Source organism: Capra hircus, chromosome 19 (assembly GCF_001704415.2).
Source record: "Capra hircus breed San Clemente chromosome 19, ASM170441v1, whole genome shotgun sequence".
In the NCBI taxonomy this organism is placed as follows: domain Eukaryota; kingdom Metazoa; phylum Chordata; class Mammalia; order Artiodactyla; family Bovidae; genus Capra; species Capra hircus.
In genome coordinates this window covers 11,657,450-11,677,683 of record NC_030826.1, presented here as the reverse complement: position 1 = coordinate 11,677,683, position 20,234 = coordinate 11,657,450, and the positions used below count along the sequence as shown (strand labels likewise).

At 37.1% G+C, this 20,234-nt stretch overlaps 1 protein-coding gene across 8 annotated transcripts in view; it reads left to right on the top strand.

Moving 5' to 3' along the window:
* Positions 1-20,234, top strand: part of BCAS3 (BCAS3, microtubule associated cell migration factor) — a 592,226-nt gene that overhangs the window by 250,871 nt on the left and 321,121 nt on the right. For 4 of the 8 annotated variants that reach the window (XM_005693141.3, XM_013971822.2, XM_013971824.2 and 1 more), the window contains exons 17-18: positions 9,216-9,260; positions 18,766-18,890. In XM_005693141.3, coding sequence (XP_005693198.1) covers positions 9,216-9,260; positions 18,766-18,890 — 170 coding nt within the window. The remainder of the gene's footprint in view (positions 1-9,215; positions 9,261-18,765; positions 18,891-20,234) is intronic. The other 4 variants (XM_005693143.3, XM_005693140.3, XM_005693139.3 and 1 more) reach the window with 1 other exon arrangement.

Genomic DNA, 20,234 nt, shown 5'->3' with positions numbered 1-20,234 from the left:
TTAATATTAGTTTAAGATCCATGTATCATATTTTTTGCTGGGCTTTTATCTCAGTTCTTAAACCCTTTTATTTTTGCCAAATTTTAAAATTCTATTTAGCATTTCCTTTCTTAAAGTGTTTAGAGAGAAAAATTAATATTTGTCCCATAATGAGTACTTGGCTTTTAATTTCCAAAATTTTGATAGAGATTCATTTAGACTTACTGGGAAAAAAAAAGTTATTAGACCAGTAAAAGGAATTCCTGGGGAGGGATGTGGGAGGGGGATTCAGGTTGGAGGAACACATGCACCCGAGGGTGATTCATGTCGATGTATGGCAAAAACCACCACAGTATTGTAAAGAAATTATCCTCCAGTTAAAATAAAGTAATTATTTTAATAGAAAAGGGAATTGCTTCATGCCCAGATTTTCCAAATGTTAACAGTTTAATGAATTTGCCTTATTTATCTTTTCTCACTCTGTATACATGCACTCACATACATACACATCCACCAAAAACTCATTTTATTAGTTTTTTTCTTCCACATGTCTGTTGTCTATAGTGAATTCTTTACTTGTGGCAGAGCTTTGGTGCCCTGGAAATTACCCCATCCACTCTTTTTTCCCCTCCCCTCCTACTATTCTGTATTCTCTTCCTATTAACACAGATTACAGTGACAAAAAACACTTTGATGATAGTATTCATAACTTATGCAGGTTACTGCTAGATTATAAGACCTAATACGCTTAAACCATTTTCTGAAGAGTTTGTTGACTGTATTCAGAAATTGCTATTGTGACATTACTTATAATTCTTTGTTGTTGTCTTTAAGTCGCGTCTGACTCTTTGCGACCCAATGGACTGCAGCGTGCCAGGCTTCCCTGCCCTTGTCTGTATAATTCTTATAGTACTGTTTGGTCACAGAATTATCAGAGTGTAGTTTGTGGTTTTACTATCTCAATACTTAGCAGTTTCAGTGACATACATGTATTTTGATTAACCAAAAGTAGTACTTGTTTCAGGAGAGTAAGGTATTCCTTGAATTTCCATTTTTGACATATGCTGAGATTTGAAGCACATCCCAAAGCACATCTAATGGTTTGAATCATTAGATTTCTACCATTAGATTTTAAGATTTACATTAATTTCATTTTTGTTTAAATTTTTTTTTTACTGTGACCAGTTCTTAAGCTGGAGAAGGCAATGACACCCCACTCCAGTACTCTTGCCTGGAGAATCCCAGGGTCGGGGGAGCATGGTGGGCTGCCATCTATGGGGTCGCACAGAGTCGGACACGACTGAAGTGACTTAGCAGCAGCAGCAGCAGTTCTTAAGCTGCAGTTAGCTCACTTGCATTATTTCCATCAAGTTTTATTGTGTCCTGGGGATTTTGATTAGCACATTAAGGTCACCAGAGTGATGAGCAAACAGTCTTTTAATTTTCCAGGTGATTGTGGAAATCCTAATTTACTCTAATTTTGCTTCAGTGAAATGTGTTTTCTAGCATTTAAAAAATAAAACTTACAGATGTATTTGACATTAATTATGTAGAAAGAGAACACAGAGCTGACTCATTTATAGGCATTAAGTTCCAATACACCTGATATTATATCTAGTTACAAATATATGTTCCATGTCCTAGATATTTGCCATAATGGCATAAAATGAAGATTAAAAAATGCATTCTAGCATAGAGATTTCCAAGGATTGCTTAGGATCCTATATTTAAATAACCAAATTTAGATGGAAACCTCAACCCAAACCTTCAGGGGATAGACGTGTGCTTACCACGCTTCACATCTGCCCCCTTATTTATGGAAAGATACATCCCTGAAAGCCTGTGCAGTGTCAGGGACCATCTGTCTTACTCACAGACATTCGCAAGGCCAGTAGAACTGCAAATGGCAGAAGACAGATGTATTTACACCTTCGTGTTCTATACCTTGAAGCAGCACTGGGAGGAAATAAGGCCTATTTTGGCAACAGCTGTTGCTCAGCCCAACTGTGGTATACACTGATGAAGGCGAAAGATGTGCTAGGAATCATTTGGTTTAATAGCTGCTCATTCAAACAAAACCCGTTTCTTCCAGTCTAAGACGAGAGGATTGGAAAGGCCTCCATATTGTTTTTATCATGTGTAAATCAGCATAGTTCTCATCTATTAAAAGTGAAGGTGGGTGCCAAGGGATTGCTCCTTGTTTTCAAGTGTGAATTTTTTGTAGTAGGGACTTTCAAAGCAATAGCTCATAGATGTTTGACTGAATTAATGGATCAAATAAGTGATGAAGGGTTTTTTAAAAGGCTTCCTATGTGAAAATTTACTAAGTAGACAATTTTTCATCAATATGCATAATTTTATATATATTAAATCTAAAATTATTGACACATACATCATTTTGTGGGCACAAGCGGGGAACAGGATATTTCAAAAAGTGATCAGAGAGATTTCCCTGGTAGTCCAGTGACTAAGACTCCACGTTCCCAGTCAGGGGCCCAGGTTGAATCCCTGGTCAGGGAACTAGATCCCACATGCTGCAACCAAGAGTTCACAAGCCACAACTGAAGATCCTGCGTTCTGCAGCCTAGATCGAAGATCTCAGATGCCTCAACTAAGACACGGCACAGCCAAATAAATAAACAAATAAAACTTTTTTTAAAGTGGTCTTAGTAATTTCATGGGAATAAAAAATATAGAAATTGGGAATGAAGTTACTTTCTTGCCCTTCACTAGCTGACGTGTTTAGTGAAGTAACCTGATACTATTTGTTGTGTTTCACTGGTTTTCTTAAGTTGAGCAGCTTCCTGCTACTTTCGCTCTCCGCCATGTTTCAATGTTTTCATTTTTTTGTGAACAGTTTGAGCTAGGTATTAGGAACCTTAGGCTTGACTCTGGAGAAGTAGGCTAGGGAATATAGTGAAAGAATATCATCTTAGGAGTCTGAAGCTCCATCTTCTTATCTTGGTTCTGCCATTTCCAGTGTGCCTGCATGAATTTCGTCATCCGAGGTATATTTGTATGTATGGATTATAACTTGTCAGCCTTACAGTGTATGAGTTTCCAACAGGTGTTCTATTATGTACTTTCTAAGCCTCATTCATTGCTGTTCCCTAGGACAGTGCTTCACAGGAGCTCCATTTAGGAAACATAGATGATTGTTCTTTAGAAATGGAAGCATTTAATAGCATTTATTTGATTATCTCTAGTTGAAATTTGTAGACCAAATCTGCCATCAGAGTTTACTAAGTGAATAACTGATATTGGCATATAGTCCTTGAGGAAGGTTTGTTCCTCTTTCTGATTCACTTTGGTCTGCCTTGGCTTATTTAGACACTTTGACCTAAGCCTTAAATCTTATAGGTGAAGTTTGAAGAATTAAATGGGAAAGATTTGGAAAAAGACACCCGTCCACCCCCCACCCAGTTACAGTGGTTGTTGTTTTTCAGTCACCAAGTTGTGTCCCACACAAAAAGAATGATGGTCAACTCTGTAACCCAATGGACTGCAACACCCCAGGCTCCCCTGTCCTTCACTATCTCCCAGAGTTTGCTCAGACTTGTATCCTTTGAGTTGGTGATGCTGTCTAACCATCTGATTCTCTGCCGCCCTCTTCTGTTGCATTCAGTTTCTCCCAGCATCAGGGTCTGGCTCTTTGCATCAGGTGGCCAAAGTAATGGAACTTCAGCATCAGTATCAGTCCTTCCAGTGAACATTCAGGGTTGATTTCCTTTTGGATTGACTGGTTTGATCTCCTTGTAGTCCAAATGGTAATCCTCCAGTTCCTAGTCCTGTCTTATCTATGTATTATTTCTTGATAACTAAGCTATAAATGTTTCATTCCAGATATAAAATACCTAGCAATGTGTATTTTCATTAGGATGGATGTGTTTACATGTGCAATATACACGCGCAGTTTGAGTTTCCAATTTTTGTACTAAGTCAGTAGAGTACTTAAGCCTTTCCATACTTTGTTCCCTTTTCCCATAAACCTGTGAATTTTGGGGAGTGGGAGTGGGGAGGAGATTAAGTCTCCTGTATAATGTATTACAAGTCAGCAAGCATTATTTTCTATGGAAATTTGGAAATCTGTGTGTGCTATTCTAGTCTCTCTTCTGCCACATCTGGCGGAAATTGAACAAGAGAGTTTTTTCTGATGAAAATCTTGAGCTTGTAATTTAAATTTGCATGTTGAATATATCTCAGATTAGAAAATTCACCTGGATATTTCAGCTTGAATTTGCCTTCAGAACAATAATTTGAGAGCCAGTAGTGCCATAGGTCTCTTTAGTAGTTAATGAAAAATTTAGAGTAATACTTGAAAATGATATGAGGACTACCTTGTTTGTATGCACATGGGGAATGTGAGTCCATCAAAGTTACTGTTTAACACGAGGGGGTGTAGAGTGTAGCACAGTCATTGGGGTTCCTGGAATGTGGTGTTAGACTATATGGCTTTTCTTTACTATTTTGCAGATAATGTTGTACAGCCCTTTCTCTGTTCAGTATGTTTAATATTTATATGGGCTCATTCTTATGTCTGTTAAGTGACAGTGCTTGCATTCTCATAGGACATGATTAGTTGGAAAGTGGAACTTTGAGAATTTTTTGTTTGTTTTTAATTGGAGAATAACTGCTTCACAGTGTTGTGTTTCTGTTGTACAACAGTGTCAATCAAGTATAAGTATACATATATATGGGGATATATCTATCTGTCTATCTCCCCTCTCTCTCCAGTCTCCCTTCCACCCCCTGCATCCCACCCATCTAGGTCATCACAGAGCACAGAGCACCAAGATAAGCTCCCTGTCTTGTATAGCAACTCCGCACTAGCTGTCTCTTTTACACGTGGTAGTGTATATGTCGCTGCTTCTCTCTCAGTTCATCCCACCCTCTCCTTTCTTTGCTGTTTTTTAGGTGCCGACTATATTTAACTCTGAAGATGGTGAAATCTAATTATTATTACTGCCTTTTAGCAGCAGAGTCAGGTTATAAAGGGTTTTACCATGTTCAAATAAAATCTGATTTTATTTTCCTCTTAACATTTGAACAGTCTTTTTATTGGTCTTATTTTCAACTAGGAAGACCAAAGCTTATGTGGTACTGTGTGGCCTTTAAAAAAATGAATCAGAGTTTAAAGAGTTGCATAGTATTAATGATTTGATATGGGACCTCCCAGGTAGCACTAGTGGTAAAGAAACCCACCTGCCAATTCAGGAGACATAAAAGACATGGGTTCGATCCCTGGGTTGGGAAGATCCCTTGAAGGAGGGCACAGCAACTCACTCCAGTATTCTTGCCTGGAGACTCCCATGGACAGAGGAGCCTGGCGGGCTCCAGTCCACAGGGTCGAAAAGAGTCGGACACAATTGAGGCAACTTAGCATGCGGGCCCACAGTGATTTGATATGTAGCACAATTATTTCTTGTCTTCTGAGAATCTCCAGAAGAAACACTTTGAGAACCAGTGGCAATGTCACTTAATGCAGGACTAGTATTTCTGATTTTTAGTCTCTTGGCTAACCCTGATGTTTTCCAATCAGAATTCAGCTTCAGAAGGACATAATCATGACTAAGTGGATAGTTTTATATGGCAGGATTGCTCAACCTGCTGAAACTTAATAGTGTTTGGAAATATACACATTCTTAACACCTGAATATGATAATTGGAGTTGCATTTGTTAATACAGACCATTTTAATTCAGCATACACTCTGACTCACGTGCTGTTTTCCTCCTTTAAACCACCCCTTGTAAAACTACAGCTGCAGGATTTTGGAGTGGAAAGCCATAGGTGAAGACAGCTGGATCATGGACTTGGCCTTTGTGACTTTTTATTTTCATTCTTTCACTACTGAGAAAAGATGAGGCGGGCACATTTCAAAAGAACAGCTGACACTCCCCATACCAAATCAGTGACTACATCAGTCACTCTAATTCTTTGGTGTTTATGGGTCTTCTTTTCCATGTATGTGGCGGAGATCCAGTTTGTAGGAGCGGCTAAGAAGTGGGTGAGTATGGACTGGGACCATGCCAGGAAGGAGTCCTCACCTGTTTCCCCATCCCCTGTCTTCTCCTTGAGCTGGGCCAGTCTCTAGATTCTTCTTTGGCCAAAGAAGGATGACTTTTAATGCATACAACTGAATTAGACTGTGAACAATGAGAGCCATGTGGTCTTTAGGCTTGACCATGCTGCTGGTCAGTGCGTGCCTGTTCACTGCAGTGTCAGGAGAGTGAGAGTTAACAGTGCATTTGGGGATTGTGAAGTTGTGGAAATCTTGTTGGTAACATGCTGCTATTGCCTGGGAAGGAGAATCTAGCAGATTTTTTAAAAAGTGTTTAATTTGTTCGGCTAATATGTTACTTTTTATACATAAGGAAATTTAAACTTGGAAAAAGGTGTTTACTGGTTCTGTAGGTGGGACAATCAGCTGGTCTTTTGAACTGTAGAAAGTTAAAGTTTTGTTTCATTTTTGTTTGTTTGGTTTTGGGGGTCACTCAGAAGCCATTTAAAGCATAAAGGACTAAGATAAAACTTGCAGATTATTTGCGATGAATCAGCTTTATTCTGATTTTTTTTTTTTACTTTTTATTTTATATTGGAGTATAGGTGGTTAACAATGTTGTGATAGTTTCAGGTGGACAGCGAAAGTGCTTAGCCATACATATACATGTATCTGTTTTTCCCCAAACTCCCCTCCTGTCCAGGCTGCCTCTTAACATTGAGCAGGCATAGTTAGGGAGTTTGGGATGGACATGTATACACTGTTACATTTAAAATGGATAATCTGGTTCCAATGGGAACCCTGTATTCTGATATTTGGAATGAGGTGGGAGACTTATCCAGCTTCTGTACAATCTATGGGAAAGAGCAACTCATGCCCAGACATTCCAGATCACAGAAGCTTCTGTCAGAATAGTTTGGACTGTTTGATTAATTCAGGTGTCTGCCTAAGGAAGAAAATGTAAAGAAGTTGGGTAGTATGTGTCAACGATAACTTCTTCATTTAGGCAGTATCTTAGGGGCTTCCCTCATAGCTCAGTTGGTTAAGAATCCACCTGCAATGCAGGAGACCCCGGTTTGATTCCTGGATCGGGAAGTTCACTGGAGAAGGGATAGGCTACCCACTCCAATATTCTTGGGCCTCCCTTGTGGCTCAGTTGGTAAAGAATCTGCCTGCAATGTGGGAGACCTGGGTTCGATCTCTGAGTTGGGAAGATCCCCTGGAGAAGGGAAAGGCTACCCACTCCAGTATTCTGGCCTGGAGAGTTCCATGGACCAAGTCCGAGGGGTGGCAGAGTTGGAACGACTGAGCAACTTTCACTTTCACTTGTGGGCATGTGGAAATGTTTTGAACCTTCCATTTTCTGATCATTATTTCATGGTATCACAGTGCCATTGAAAGATTGGTGTCTTCACATGGTCACAGTTATTTAAATTGGTGTTGGTCAAAGTGCAGGATGAGTTCCAGTAACATTTTGTTTCTGATGTAATCAGTGAATCATGAAATCAAGGGACGGGGGAATCATGGCTAACTTTTTTTTCATTAATGAAATAGAATATAATAAAATGTAATCTTGCTCCTTGTTCTTCAAACTTAACAGCCTTATATTATCTAGGTCTACAAAACATTGAAATGGAAATAGTAAAATTGATTACAAACAAAACTCCTCACATTCATTAAATTATTTCAGTTTGTTTTGTTCAAGTACACATGAGCTTATACTTTAGTACATTTATCCCTCAGTATCTGAGGGGGATCAGTTCCCACCCTGTACTGAAATCTGCGGATGGTCACGTTCCTTATATGGAATGGCCTAGTATTTGCATAACCTACACACATCTATGCATATACTTTAAGTCTTTTCTAAATTGTAAATAGTTGCTGGTGCATAGCAAGTTTTACCTTTTGGAACTCTCTGGAATTTTTTTTTCTGAATGATTTTGATCTATGGTTGGTTGTGGGTATGGGCCCTCTGGATATGGAGAGCCAACTGCGTATTTCCATGGATCACAGTCAAAACAATTTTGGAATGCATTGTTTTAGATGTGAGTGATGAAATCATATCTCTGGTTGTGGTCTTCTCTTATATCAAGAGATTTCCTTGCTTTGCATTTGAATCATCTCTAAAGTTTTCTATTATCTCTGTCTTCCCAACTCACAGTTTCTTCTAATATTAATAGTCTCTTGCTTTTTTGTTCTCTTCTTCGTATCTTCTGTACTTCAGTCCTCAGAACTGTACTTGGTGTTGTGCGTCCACTTCACTGGGAGATTGATGCTAATTAGCATGAGTTTTCTTTTTTAATGTTCTTGGCACCAAAGTTGAAGAGAATTACCAAGTTATGCAGTGCTCTTTCTTTCTCAGTTTGTTATGTCTTCCTTCCAAATGTTAGATGCAACAACAGTATTCTGTTCTGGATATAATTAAGTCAGTCTTCTCTCTGTGCAAGTATGCATAGCATGTCTTAAATGCTATGAACAGAATATTAAGAAGAAATATGTGTAACATGGAAGTCTGCCTTTGTATCCCCAGCTATATTTAAAACAAGCAATTGTGGCTTTAGTTTCCTGTATTCCAACCTAGCCCGGTATAGGCCAGATAGAGGAAGCTAACCTCTTCTGTCATTATTAAGAGAAATGCTGATTTCCTGGAATGTGACCCTAAAATGGAAGTAAATCATACCACAGACTTGTATTTAGTGTTAGTTCCTTTGACCAGCAGTATGCAGTACCGCTTACTGTAATGAAGCAGCTTAGAAAATACGTCCTTTCTGTGGCTCTGAGACAGGTGGTGAACAGCAACAGTGCTTATCAAATTTTTATCGAGCCCTCTCTCACTGGTGCTAAACATTTCGTGTCGCACAGCCACACGTGCTGCTCCTGGTTCCACTCTTCTCTCCATCCAGTTATTCCATTTAACTTGTACTCTGTTTTAAAGGGCCTCTGAAGTAAATTTTACTTTATCTTAGGAACCCTACAGGGGTGCTCCAGAAAAGGGGGAGAAACAGAGCATTTTGAAATCTGGAACCTTATGAAAATGAAGGGACTTGTTACTACACATCCTTCTGTTCAGTGGTTATATCAGACTTGTTAGTATTTGACAGCAGAATTGCAAACGATTACTAATTTTTTTAGCTATTTTATCCATACTCTTTAACAGTATGATCAACATGTATTTGTTAATATTAAATGAATTTTCCTCTAATATTTTTGTGCCTTTTCCCCCCTTTTCCATGAAGGCCTTATCTGTTTGGAGCGGGGTGTTTTTCCATAAAAGCTCCATGGTGAGTCTCAGTTCAGTCCCGCATGCCTAATTCCTTTGCTGTTCTCTCCGAAAGTAACTCTGTTTTGTACTCTGTTTTCAGTTGCATGGCCTGATCACAGATAGATGCACCGAATTACTGAGTCATTGGTAGATGTTGGTGTTTAAGCTTGAAAAGATCAGTTTTCTTGGTTTCATTTCATTTTTTGAAAATTCACATTAAAAAATCATAGAATAATATTAAAAAAAAAAGACAGGAGAAGAATTCTCTCATAATAATGCTGGTATATAAAAATGGCCAACACCCACATTTAAAGCTTTTAGTATTATAGTGATAGAAGATAGAAACTCCCTACATTGACATGCTGAACTTCTGAAGACATGATTTATTTTGAAATATAAATACATTTAAGTTATACTAAAAATACCCTATAAATTTTTACTGCATTTTTTTTGGTACCAAAGGAAAAAGAGTCAGTTCTGTTTTGAATAGTTTAGGTAGTTAAGGAGCTACATGGGGAAATTTGGGTTTTATGTACAAACTCCTAAATTCCTAAATAACTGATTATTTTGAGTTATTAGCATCTACCCACTATAACTTGTTTACATTATTATATAAGAGTGCATAAAATATAACTTTGTCAGTCTTAGCATGATGATCATAGAAAAGAAACGGTATATTTCATACTTTTATGTAAAGATGTGCAATAGAATGTATTTAGAGCTTGGTGTAATATGTTTAACAAAATAGTTAAGAGTCAGAGCTCCAGAATCAGACTGTCTAGGTCTTAAATTCCAGGTCACACACTTACTACCTATATGATCTTAGGCAGTTTTCTAAAGCCTGTCTATATCTTGGTTTTCTTATCTCTGTTAGAGTTACCAGTAGTATCTACCTTATAGGTTCATTATGAGGATTAAATGAACCAACGTATAAATTACTTAGAACAGTGCCTGGCACATAATAAGAGCTCAGTAAATGTTACCTGCCATGCTATGGTTTCTTTTCTGGTTTAAGGGGGAAATTCCATTTTTGAGAAGAAGCTTCTTTAAGTTAGATCATGTTTTTGTTGTTTTGTTTTGGTTCTAGGAGTGAGTGAGCCGACGAGACATTTTGGTTAACTTATATCAGTTTTATAAATTTAGTCAGAATACATGTATGTGAAATTCTCATAACTGCTTCTGAGACTTGTTTATACTGTCTTACGGTCCTAGGGAAAAGTCTTACAGTCTTTTTTCCTCTTGGACAAAAAGAAATAATTTGACACAAACTAATTTCAGTGTTCATACGCTAATAGGAACATCTGAAAATTTCATTATTGCATTAGAGTAGGGTGATAAATCATCGTAAAGATTTCCTCCTTAAAATTCAGTATCAAAATTAGTACACAGATTGTGAAACTGTGATAAGCAAATTCAGGGTATACATGAGTAAAACTCCCTGGAAGTCAATCTTCATTCTTTGTGTTAACTAGATTTTCTTCCAAAAACAAATAAGATACATGGATCTTACTGAGGAGCTTGTAGCAAACAGTGGAATTTTAAATGCTAGATTCAACATATGACAAGATTTCTTTGTAGACTCAATTTAGAATTAAATTCCATCTCAGGATAAATTTCTCATTTTAAGTACAAAGAAAAGAGTTTTAGTATGTTAATAAAGTTTGAAGTTTTAGCATAGACGTAAAGATGGAATGACAAATGTTGTATGTGAAATAAGAAAAGCCCATGCCTTCAACAGCTTATGTGCTCCTCAAATTTAAGCAAAAGCACTTGTCAACCAGAAATGATTTGAGGTTGAAACAAGATTAAAAGAGCCAGATTAAAGAAAGGGATATATGAAATATAGTAGACTTTTAAATCATTGCCTGTCTTTTAGAAGACTGCTTTGTGGTTTGTTTGATGCCATCGTTAGCTAGCAAGAAACTCGTTTTTAGTCACTTGTGCTAGCCTAAAAGATCCTCCTTTAAAATACGTCTCTTTACTGGTGGTGCATGTTTTTCCCATTAAGATCTTAATGAAACCTCAAATTAAGGCAGCAAAATGAATATAAATTTGACAACTTCTTCCATGTTGTTTATAAAAAGCTTCTTTGTTTTAAGAGTTTTTATTATTTTTCCATGTTTAGCATTCAACCTGAGAATGTTTTTATTTACTGTTTTGGAATAAATATTATGTTAAATAAAATTATTTCTTTATTTCATCAAGTTTTTAGGACTTTAAGTATAGGGTAGGATTTGTATTTTGGAAGAATATGTAACTTTTATAGTTCCTCTTAAAATGTTATAGAAATTTCTTACAAATTTTTTATTATTTTTCAGTTGAAACATTTATATTTAGCTAAGATTTTGCTTTTGATTGATCACAATTTCTGCTAATTTCTCCATTCTTTGATAAACTGTTTTAATTGTTTAAATGAATGCGGCTTCAGATGAGTCAGTTTATAATAATTTCTTTTCCTTTGACAACCAAATAAACTTGTTGGAAAGTTAACTATGCAGACCAACTTCAACACTTTTGCCATTTTATACATTCTGAAGATTATGTATTTTCTAGGATTCTGGAATTTAAATGATGGTATAAATGATGTAAAAGAATCACACACATGATATACTTTTTAAATGCAGAAAATATAAGAGAAATACAGTGAAATTTTAAAAATGAATGTTGCTTTCAATATTATAAATAAGTAACAAGTTGTTATGGAGTTCCTAATCTGCATCTAGTAAACTTTCCTAGTTTTTTAAATTTCTTAGTGAAAGAAAAAATATATGCGCAACAGTGTAGACAAAAGTTAGTTCATTTGAATATATCTGTATAGTATATAAGGTTAATTTTAAAGAGGAGTTAAAACTTAAGTATCAAATTATATTTAAAGTTTTAATTAGTGCCAAGTTTTCAGTCTGTTTATAAATAGTTAATTTCAACTAATCTAGTTATTCTGACACTGTTGAAAAAAATATAAATTCATTTTCAGAAGAAAAGATTTATATGGAGAGGAGACTCTTATATGCCGAGTTCAAAGAAAATCTGTTAGATCTTTAAAAAGAATTTGTGATAGAATACTTTTAGATACCTGGTTAGTATCTTTTTAAAAAATGCAGTACTTTCATTTTCCTTCTTAGTTTTTATTTCGAACATAAAGCTGAGAATGAGGGAAACTTCTAAACTCCTTTTGAACGCCTAATCACAGTGAGGAATATAAAGAAAAGCCTTTTCTCTTTAACACAAGGTATAACACCACTTGTAATTCTTATATAAATATTGCCTAAGATTTGAACTGAAGTATTGACTGTAACCTTGTGATTCAGGGAATGAAAGAAACGGTGCTTCTATCTCAGCTTATCCCTTTTCCATGCTTGTGTCCTAAACAAGGCCCTAGACCTCATAGTCGTTTTTCATGCCATCCACAGATTCACCACTTATACCCTATTTTATAGAACATAGAAAATTATCCATATGCACATAATTTTGCTATAATTTTAAAGCCTGTATCATTAGAGTCTTGCTTTTTTTTTTGGTCTGTCTGTGGTTAGAGTGTGGAGAAAAAAACAAGCAGAGAAATTTAATATGTTTATCTGACTGAATTACATAATGCAGAAGGAGCCAATGGGTAACTTCCATAGTCTTTGTAAATATTTTTAAAGATGTCATCATGTTAATGTCCCTAGAACATCTGATGGCATTAAAAATGATTCTCATCCTATGGTTTGATGGTTAGGTCTCCCAGAAGAAATGATGAAATATTAAAATCCTGAGTTTCAATTTAGCACCTTATTTGTTGTTGTTGTTTTTTTTTATCATATATTTATATTAGTTTTGATTATGTTGTCTCTTGTAGTAAGTTTTGTAAATATGATGTTTTCTGATATGGCGAAGGTTGAATTCATTCTGTAGTCCGTTATGTTTTGCTCACAAGTGAAGGCAAAGTTTTCTTTAGTTTTTGACCTTGGAATTATTTATGGCACAGGAGAGTATAGTGCAGGAGTCATTAATGGATAGGAGTCCACCACCTCTATCAGGATGTTTTGTATTCATTTGTAACGGTAACACAATTGAATTTTTGGACCCCCGTATACACATATTTTTTTTTCTATCAACTACTAATTGAGTAAATTAGTTAAACAGTGAGAGGCATTTGTTTTAAACTTGCAAATGTCTTATAATAGAATTTTTTAAGTCTCTTTCAGAAGATAAAGGGAGATAGATATTGAGAAGAGAGAAAAGAAGGCTAATATTGGAGTGCTTTTCTAAAATGGTTGGAGCACCAATCTATAAATAAGCATGAGTTACAAGGCTAGCACTTTTCTCTTTTATTCTTTTCACATATGTATCATTTTTCAATATTTTATCTTTCTGCCAACAAAAGGTGATTTTGCAGTAGAAATATTCTGGGTCATTGGGAAAAGTTCAATTCTGTTTCCACCCAATATTCCACCTGATCTTGGTCTTTTAAAATTTCAGGATAAATGGGAAATTGAACCAATATTAAATTTTCTTCCTTTGAATATTTCATATAGAAAATACTTTATTAATAATATTTTCTTTAGACTATGTGTCTTTTCTATTTTTCAGAAAATCTTGTATACATATACTGCACATATTTAAAATTTCTATTTTGCTTAAATACCATAATCATTCCAAAGGTAGATTGATGATAGAACTAACTTGTTATGACTATGTTCACCAAACATGCTAAGTACCCAATACATTGCCTTGTGTCATGCAGGAGGTGGCAAGTTATTTTCAGGGATAAAAACTTTTAATATTAAACACAAACTTTTACTAATGTGATTTATGAAGCCCCTATCAGAAGAATAAGAAGAAATGATGAAATATAAGAATAAAAATGATAATTTCTTCATAATTTTAAGAATATTTTTAACATAAGGTACTTATTCTCTGCAGGAAATAATGAGTTTATGTAAAATGATACTATATTGATGCATTTTAGTCATGTGTTCAGAAATTGAGTTATGTATAACATTAAAGAAGTCTGAGACTTCAGCTTTTGACATTGAATAATTAGACTGTAAGCCAGTAAACATACAAAATATATATTTGCTTGACTAAAGACTAAATTGATTATCATATTACAAAGGTAGCCAACTGGCCCAGTAGCAACTTTAAAAATCTATTTAGGACACATAGCTTAGATGCACCATAGACTCTCACAAGAAGTGGCATGCTGCTTGTTTTCTGTCTTGTTGCCTCAGTTCAGTTCAGTTCAGTCGCTCAGTCGCGTCCAGTTCTTTGTGACCCCATGGACTGCAGCACGCCAAGCCTCCTTGTCCATCACCAACTCCCGGAGTTTACTCAAACTCAGGTGTCCATTGAGTTGGTGATACCATCCAACCATCTCATCCTCTGTCGTCCCCTTCTCCTCCTGCCTTCAATCTTTTCCAGCATCAGGGTCTTTTCAAATGAGTCAGTTCTTCATATCAGGTGGCCAAAGTATAGGAGTGTCAGCTTCAGTCTTGTTGCTTACCACATGATTTAAACAGCAAAAACAAAAATAACTCAGGAATTTGCAAAGAACTTTGAATTTGTATATTTTGTATTGTCATTGCTGCTTGATGGTGATTCTAGTAAAAAATAAGTCATACAGTTGAAGCACCTTTCAAAAAAATTTTGGAATTTTTTTTCTGCCTCTCTCCTCAGCCTTCCAGCCTCCAGAAACTAACCAATGGAAGTTAAAAGATGCTATTAATAGTTACAGGAACTTACAGCTCCTTGATAGCAGTTCAGTAACAGAAACAAGGGCTCAGTGGTAAAGAATCCACCTGCCAGTGCAGGAGACAGAGGAGACGTGGGTTTGATCCCTGGGTCAGGAAGATCCGCTGGAGGAGGAAATGGCAACCCACCCCAGTATTCTTGCCGGGAAAATCCAAGTCCATGGGGTTGCAAAGAATCGGACATCACTGAGCACACACACAATGGAAATAAAGACTACGAAGGAACCTTACAAATAGCTGAGAAAAGAAGAGAAGCGAAAGGCAGAGGTGAAAGGGAAAGAAACACCGAACTGAATGTAGAGTTCCAGAGAACAGCAAGGAGAGACAAGAAAGGCTTCTTAAGTGAACAATGCAAAGAAACAGAGGAAAATAATAGAATGGGAAAGACTAGAGATTGCTTCAAGAAAATTGAAGATACCAAAGGAACATTTCAGGCAAAGATGAGCACAATAAAAAACAGAAACAGTAAGACCTAACAGAAGCAGAGGAGATGGCAGGGAGGGATACACAGAAGAACTATACAAAAAAGATCTTAACTACCTGGATAAGCATGATGGTATGGTCACTCACATTCTGGAGTGTAATGTCAAGTGGGCCTTACGAAGCATTACTATGAACAAAGCTGGTGGAGATGATGGAATTCCCGCTGAGCTATTTAAAATCCTAAAAGATGTTGCTGTTAAAGTGCTGCACTCAACATAACCAGCAAATTTTGAAAACTCAGTAATGGTCACAGGTCTGGAAGGTCAGTTTTCATTCCAGTCCCAAAGAAGGCCAGTGCCAAAGAATGTTCAAACTACCGTACAATTGCGCTCATTTCACATGCTAGCAAGGTAATGCTCAAAATCCTTCAAGCCAGGCTTCTATAGTATGTGAACCAAGAACTTCCAGATGTGTAAACTGGATTTAGGAAAAGCAGAGGAACCAGAGATCAAATTGCGAACATCCATTGGATTATAGAAAAAGCAAGAGAGTTCCAGAGAAACATCTACTTCTTCATTGACTACATGAAAGCCTTTGAGTGTGTGGATCACAACAAACTGTGGAAAATTCTTAAAGAGTTGGGAATACCAAACCACCTTACCTGCCTCCTGAAAGGCCTGTATGCAGGTCAAGAAGCAACAGTTAGAACTGGACATGGAACAACGGGCTGGTTCAAAATTGGAAAAGTACATCCAGTCTGTATACTGTCACCTTGCTTATTTAACTTACATGCACATTAAGTACATCATGCAAAATGCCAGGCTGGGTAAATCACAAACTGGAATCAAGATTGCTGGGAAAAATATCATCAGCCTTTGATATGCAGATGATACTACCTGATGGCAGAAAGTGAAGAGGAACTGAAGCACCGAGGAGCTCAAGTGCTTCTTGAAGAGGGTGAAAGAGGAGAGTGAAAAATTTGGCTTAAAACTCAGCTTCCAAAAGACTAAGAGCATTCAGTCCTGTCAAGTCATGGCAAATAGATGGGAAAAAAGTGGAAGCAGTGACAGATTTTATTTTTGGGGGCTCCAAAATCACTGCAGGTGGTGACTGCAGCCATGAAATTAAAAGATACTTGCTCCTTGGAGGAAAAGCTATGACAAACCTAGGCAGCGTATTAAAAAGCAGAGGCGTCACTTTGCTGACAAAGGTCCATATAGTTAAAGTTATGGTTTTTCCAGTAATCATGTACAGATACGAGAGTTAGACCAAAAAGAAGGCTGGGCACCGAAGAACTGATGCTTTCAAATTGTGGTGCTGGAAGAGACTCTTGATTGTCCCTTGGATTGCAGGGAGATCAGACCAGTCAGTCATAAAGGAAATCAACCCTGAGTACTCATTGGAAGGACTGATGCTGAAGCTGAAGCTCCAGTATTTTGGCTACCTGATGTGAAGAGCCAACTCATTGGAAAAGATCCTATGCTGGGAAAGATTGAAGGCTAAAGGAGACGAGGGTGGCAGACCATGAGGTGGTTATATAGTATCGCCAACTCAGTGGACATGAATTTGAGCAAACTCCAGGAGACCGTGAAGGACAGAGAAGCCTGGTGTGCTGCAGTCCATGGGATCGCAGAGTTGGACATGACTGAGCGACTGAACAACAACAACAACATTGCAGCTGTGGCAAATGCAGCAGAGATATGAAATTGTTTGTAGAAACATTCGTTTTATCACAGAATCTTGACACACACACGAAGCTATTATTCTGTACCCTGTCAGTGGAAGTCTTCAGTGTTTTAGGCATGGATGTGACTTTTATGGGTAATAACTTGGAGTGTTTAGAAAATGTTAATGTTGGAAAGAAGAGGCCTTGTCGTATATGACAAGGTGCATCGTATGGATTTTGTCAAAGGCAGACACCAAAAGGACCAAGCGGAGTGGCTTCTGATCCAGACATTTTGCTTTCCCTACCAGGAAGACATCAAAAGAGAGGGCTCAGGAAATCAGATACGTGAGACTATTTCAGGTGTCATAACACCTGGAAACTGAAATTACCGAACTGAAGTCTGATCTTTTAAAAACTTAAGACTGTGTGCTAAATAGGAGATAGTTAGCATTAAGAACTGAGGTATGGGAAGGCACTGCCCTGAGTGCTTTCTGCACGTTACAAAATCAGTGGTTCTTAAACCTGAGTGGTTGCCAGAATCTCCTGGAAGATTTGTTAAAACAGATTGTCAGGGTGGGGCATGCTTGAAGATTATTTGCATGTCTAAGAACTTCTCAGTGCCAGGGTCCACACTTTGAGAACACATGTAATATGGTAATCCTTAAAATAACACTACGAGGTAGGCATTATGATTTTTCTGTTTTATATATTAGTTGTGTGAGCTCTGAGAGGTTAAGTAACAAGCGAAATTCACACAGGTACTTTTGCACCTGGGATTCAGATTCATGTTTTTACCTGACCCCCAAAACCCAGTCTTTCTCCATCTAACCTTACTTCATTAAAAGACAAAGAGATAAAGGATAATGAGCAAAGGAAAGTAGAAATAATGTCATTTGACATTGGAGACTGTCTAGCAGAGTTTATAAGGTCCCTGGTGAAATTGCTAAGGAACTTTGGGGGCAGACTTTGACATAGAGAAGAGATACAGGATTGAAAGAAGACAATAGGTTGTTATCATAAGTTGATTGTACTAGAAGCTGGAAGCTGATTTGGGGAAAGCAAAGAGGAACGCTTGTGCTTTTTTATGGTAGTTACGTGAAGTAGCAGAAGTTACTTATTGTATTCTTAAACATTAGAAGAAACAGAACAAAAATAGACCTGTCATTTTCACAAATCCACAAAGAAAACGTGAGAAATAGGAAGATCAGTGATCATAATTGCATTAGATTGTTAGATCTCCTCTCCAGACGTTGTCTAACCATACATCGCATGTGGCTGCGAGCATTGTCAGGATTCTATTCTGTATCATCTTGTGTTTTCATACATGCTGTCTCCATTCAACTGTATTGTCAGTCTCATGTTTTATATTTAATATGAAATGATAGGCTGTTCTATTATTATGAGAGGTTTATGCTGGTTTTATTGTTCCACTTTGAAATATCCAGGGAAATATTATCCACTTCAAATAAGTTGACTTGGATTTTGGCAGTATATTCTTCAGAAAGAAGTCAATTCTTCTTGGTCTTAGAAGCTGCTATTCTGATAATACCTTGAAACTTTGAACTAGTTTTGCTGCCGATCACAGTTCTACTTAAGGCAAAACGCATGTCTATATGTGGCAGAATTTTAAGGGAAATATGTCATTATCTTGAGGACTGTGATTTCATCTTGGTAATTTTTTTTCTATCATTTTATCTTTTAAGCAAAGTTAAACCACCTCCACAAATTTCACCAAGCAAATCAATGGGCGGAGAATTTTGTGTGGCAGCAACATTTGGGACATCCCGATCGTGGTTTGCAAATAATGCAGGTCTGAAAAGAGAAAAAGGTATGTGTTTTTGCTGAAGTTAAACTTAACCATATGTAATTTGTGTTTATTGAAGAAAACTCATAGCAGTTCTCTTTGAATAAGCTTCAGCCCAATAGCAGAATTTCCCCCCACTCAGTTAGCATTGTCTTTCCTCAACTACTCAAGTCTCGTCAACAGAAAAGGCTGTCCTTTCACTATAAATGTGAAATAAATTGCCCACTGAGTGTTTTTGTTTTGCTGGTGACAATATACAGGTGCTGTCAAAGTTGTCAGTCCCATATCATTATATGTATCTTTTACATTCTTCTCAAATGATATTTTCATGTCATTGTCTATGAACTGTGGAGAGGAAAAATGCTGTTATCCCTATTTTAGAGATGAAGAATTTGAGTTTAGTGAGTTTAAGTAATTTAGCTGAAAATGCTAGTTAGTTGGCAGTGGTATCAGTTTGAATCCAGGTTTTCTGATACATCTCTAAGAATAATCAACAACAGTTCTGCCATGTTATAAATTAAGATATACAGGCTCCCACTCAGAAATAAGAATCTTTTATGGTCACCAGTGTCCCTTTGAACTTATATAGTATTGTTTATTTAAATCCCTTCTTTGACCACCAGAATCAGCTTACAGAAATACTGTATATGATCCCTTATCGTTCTTACGTAGCAAAGAGTGCCTCCTTTCCTGGACCACGTGTTTTATTTTGAATGTTAAAAATTTCCTCTTTATTATTGTGATTCTATTGAAGTAGGTCAGAAACTGAACTGTTAGCGAAGCCCTCTTCTGATGAGTTCCACAGGCTGTATTGTTCTTGGCAAAACGGCTCTCCTTGACGCTTAATACTGGCAGTCAGACATCAGCTCTTTCCCTCGTTATCGCCTTTCAGTGGCCCTTTCCTTGGAAATAGGATCCCAGGCACAGCAGGCTCTTTACCTAAGTGGGAGAGGATACTGTGCAGTAGGCAAGCCTTCCATTTTCTTATCCCATCTTTATTTTTTTTGTTACCTCCTTTGCTTTAATGATGCTATCGAAATGACTTTTTGTTACTAGTTAAAACCCTCTGTGAAGCTCCGTTTCAAATGCTTCTCCCTTCTGTTCTAATTACCCTTTTAACTTGCTGCTCTTTGTGTCCCACTGACTCGTCATTAGCCATGTTCTCCAATCAGCTGTAATTGAGTCCTTTGGCAAAGAGATAAGGTGACCCGCCCAGCACTCATGAGGGATTTTATGTGCTCCTAGGTTTACTGTAAAACCCCAGATAGAGGACTAAACCTGTCTTGGTAATGAGGACATGTGTACTTGTTATAAAGTCATTTGATTAGGTCCATATTCAGCACCTGACCTCAAAGCACGACTGCTCTT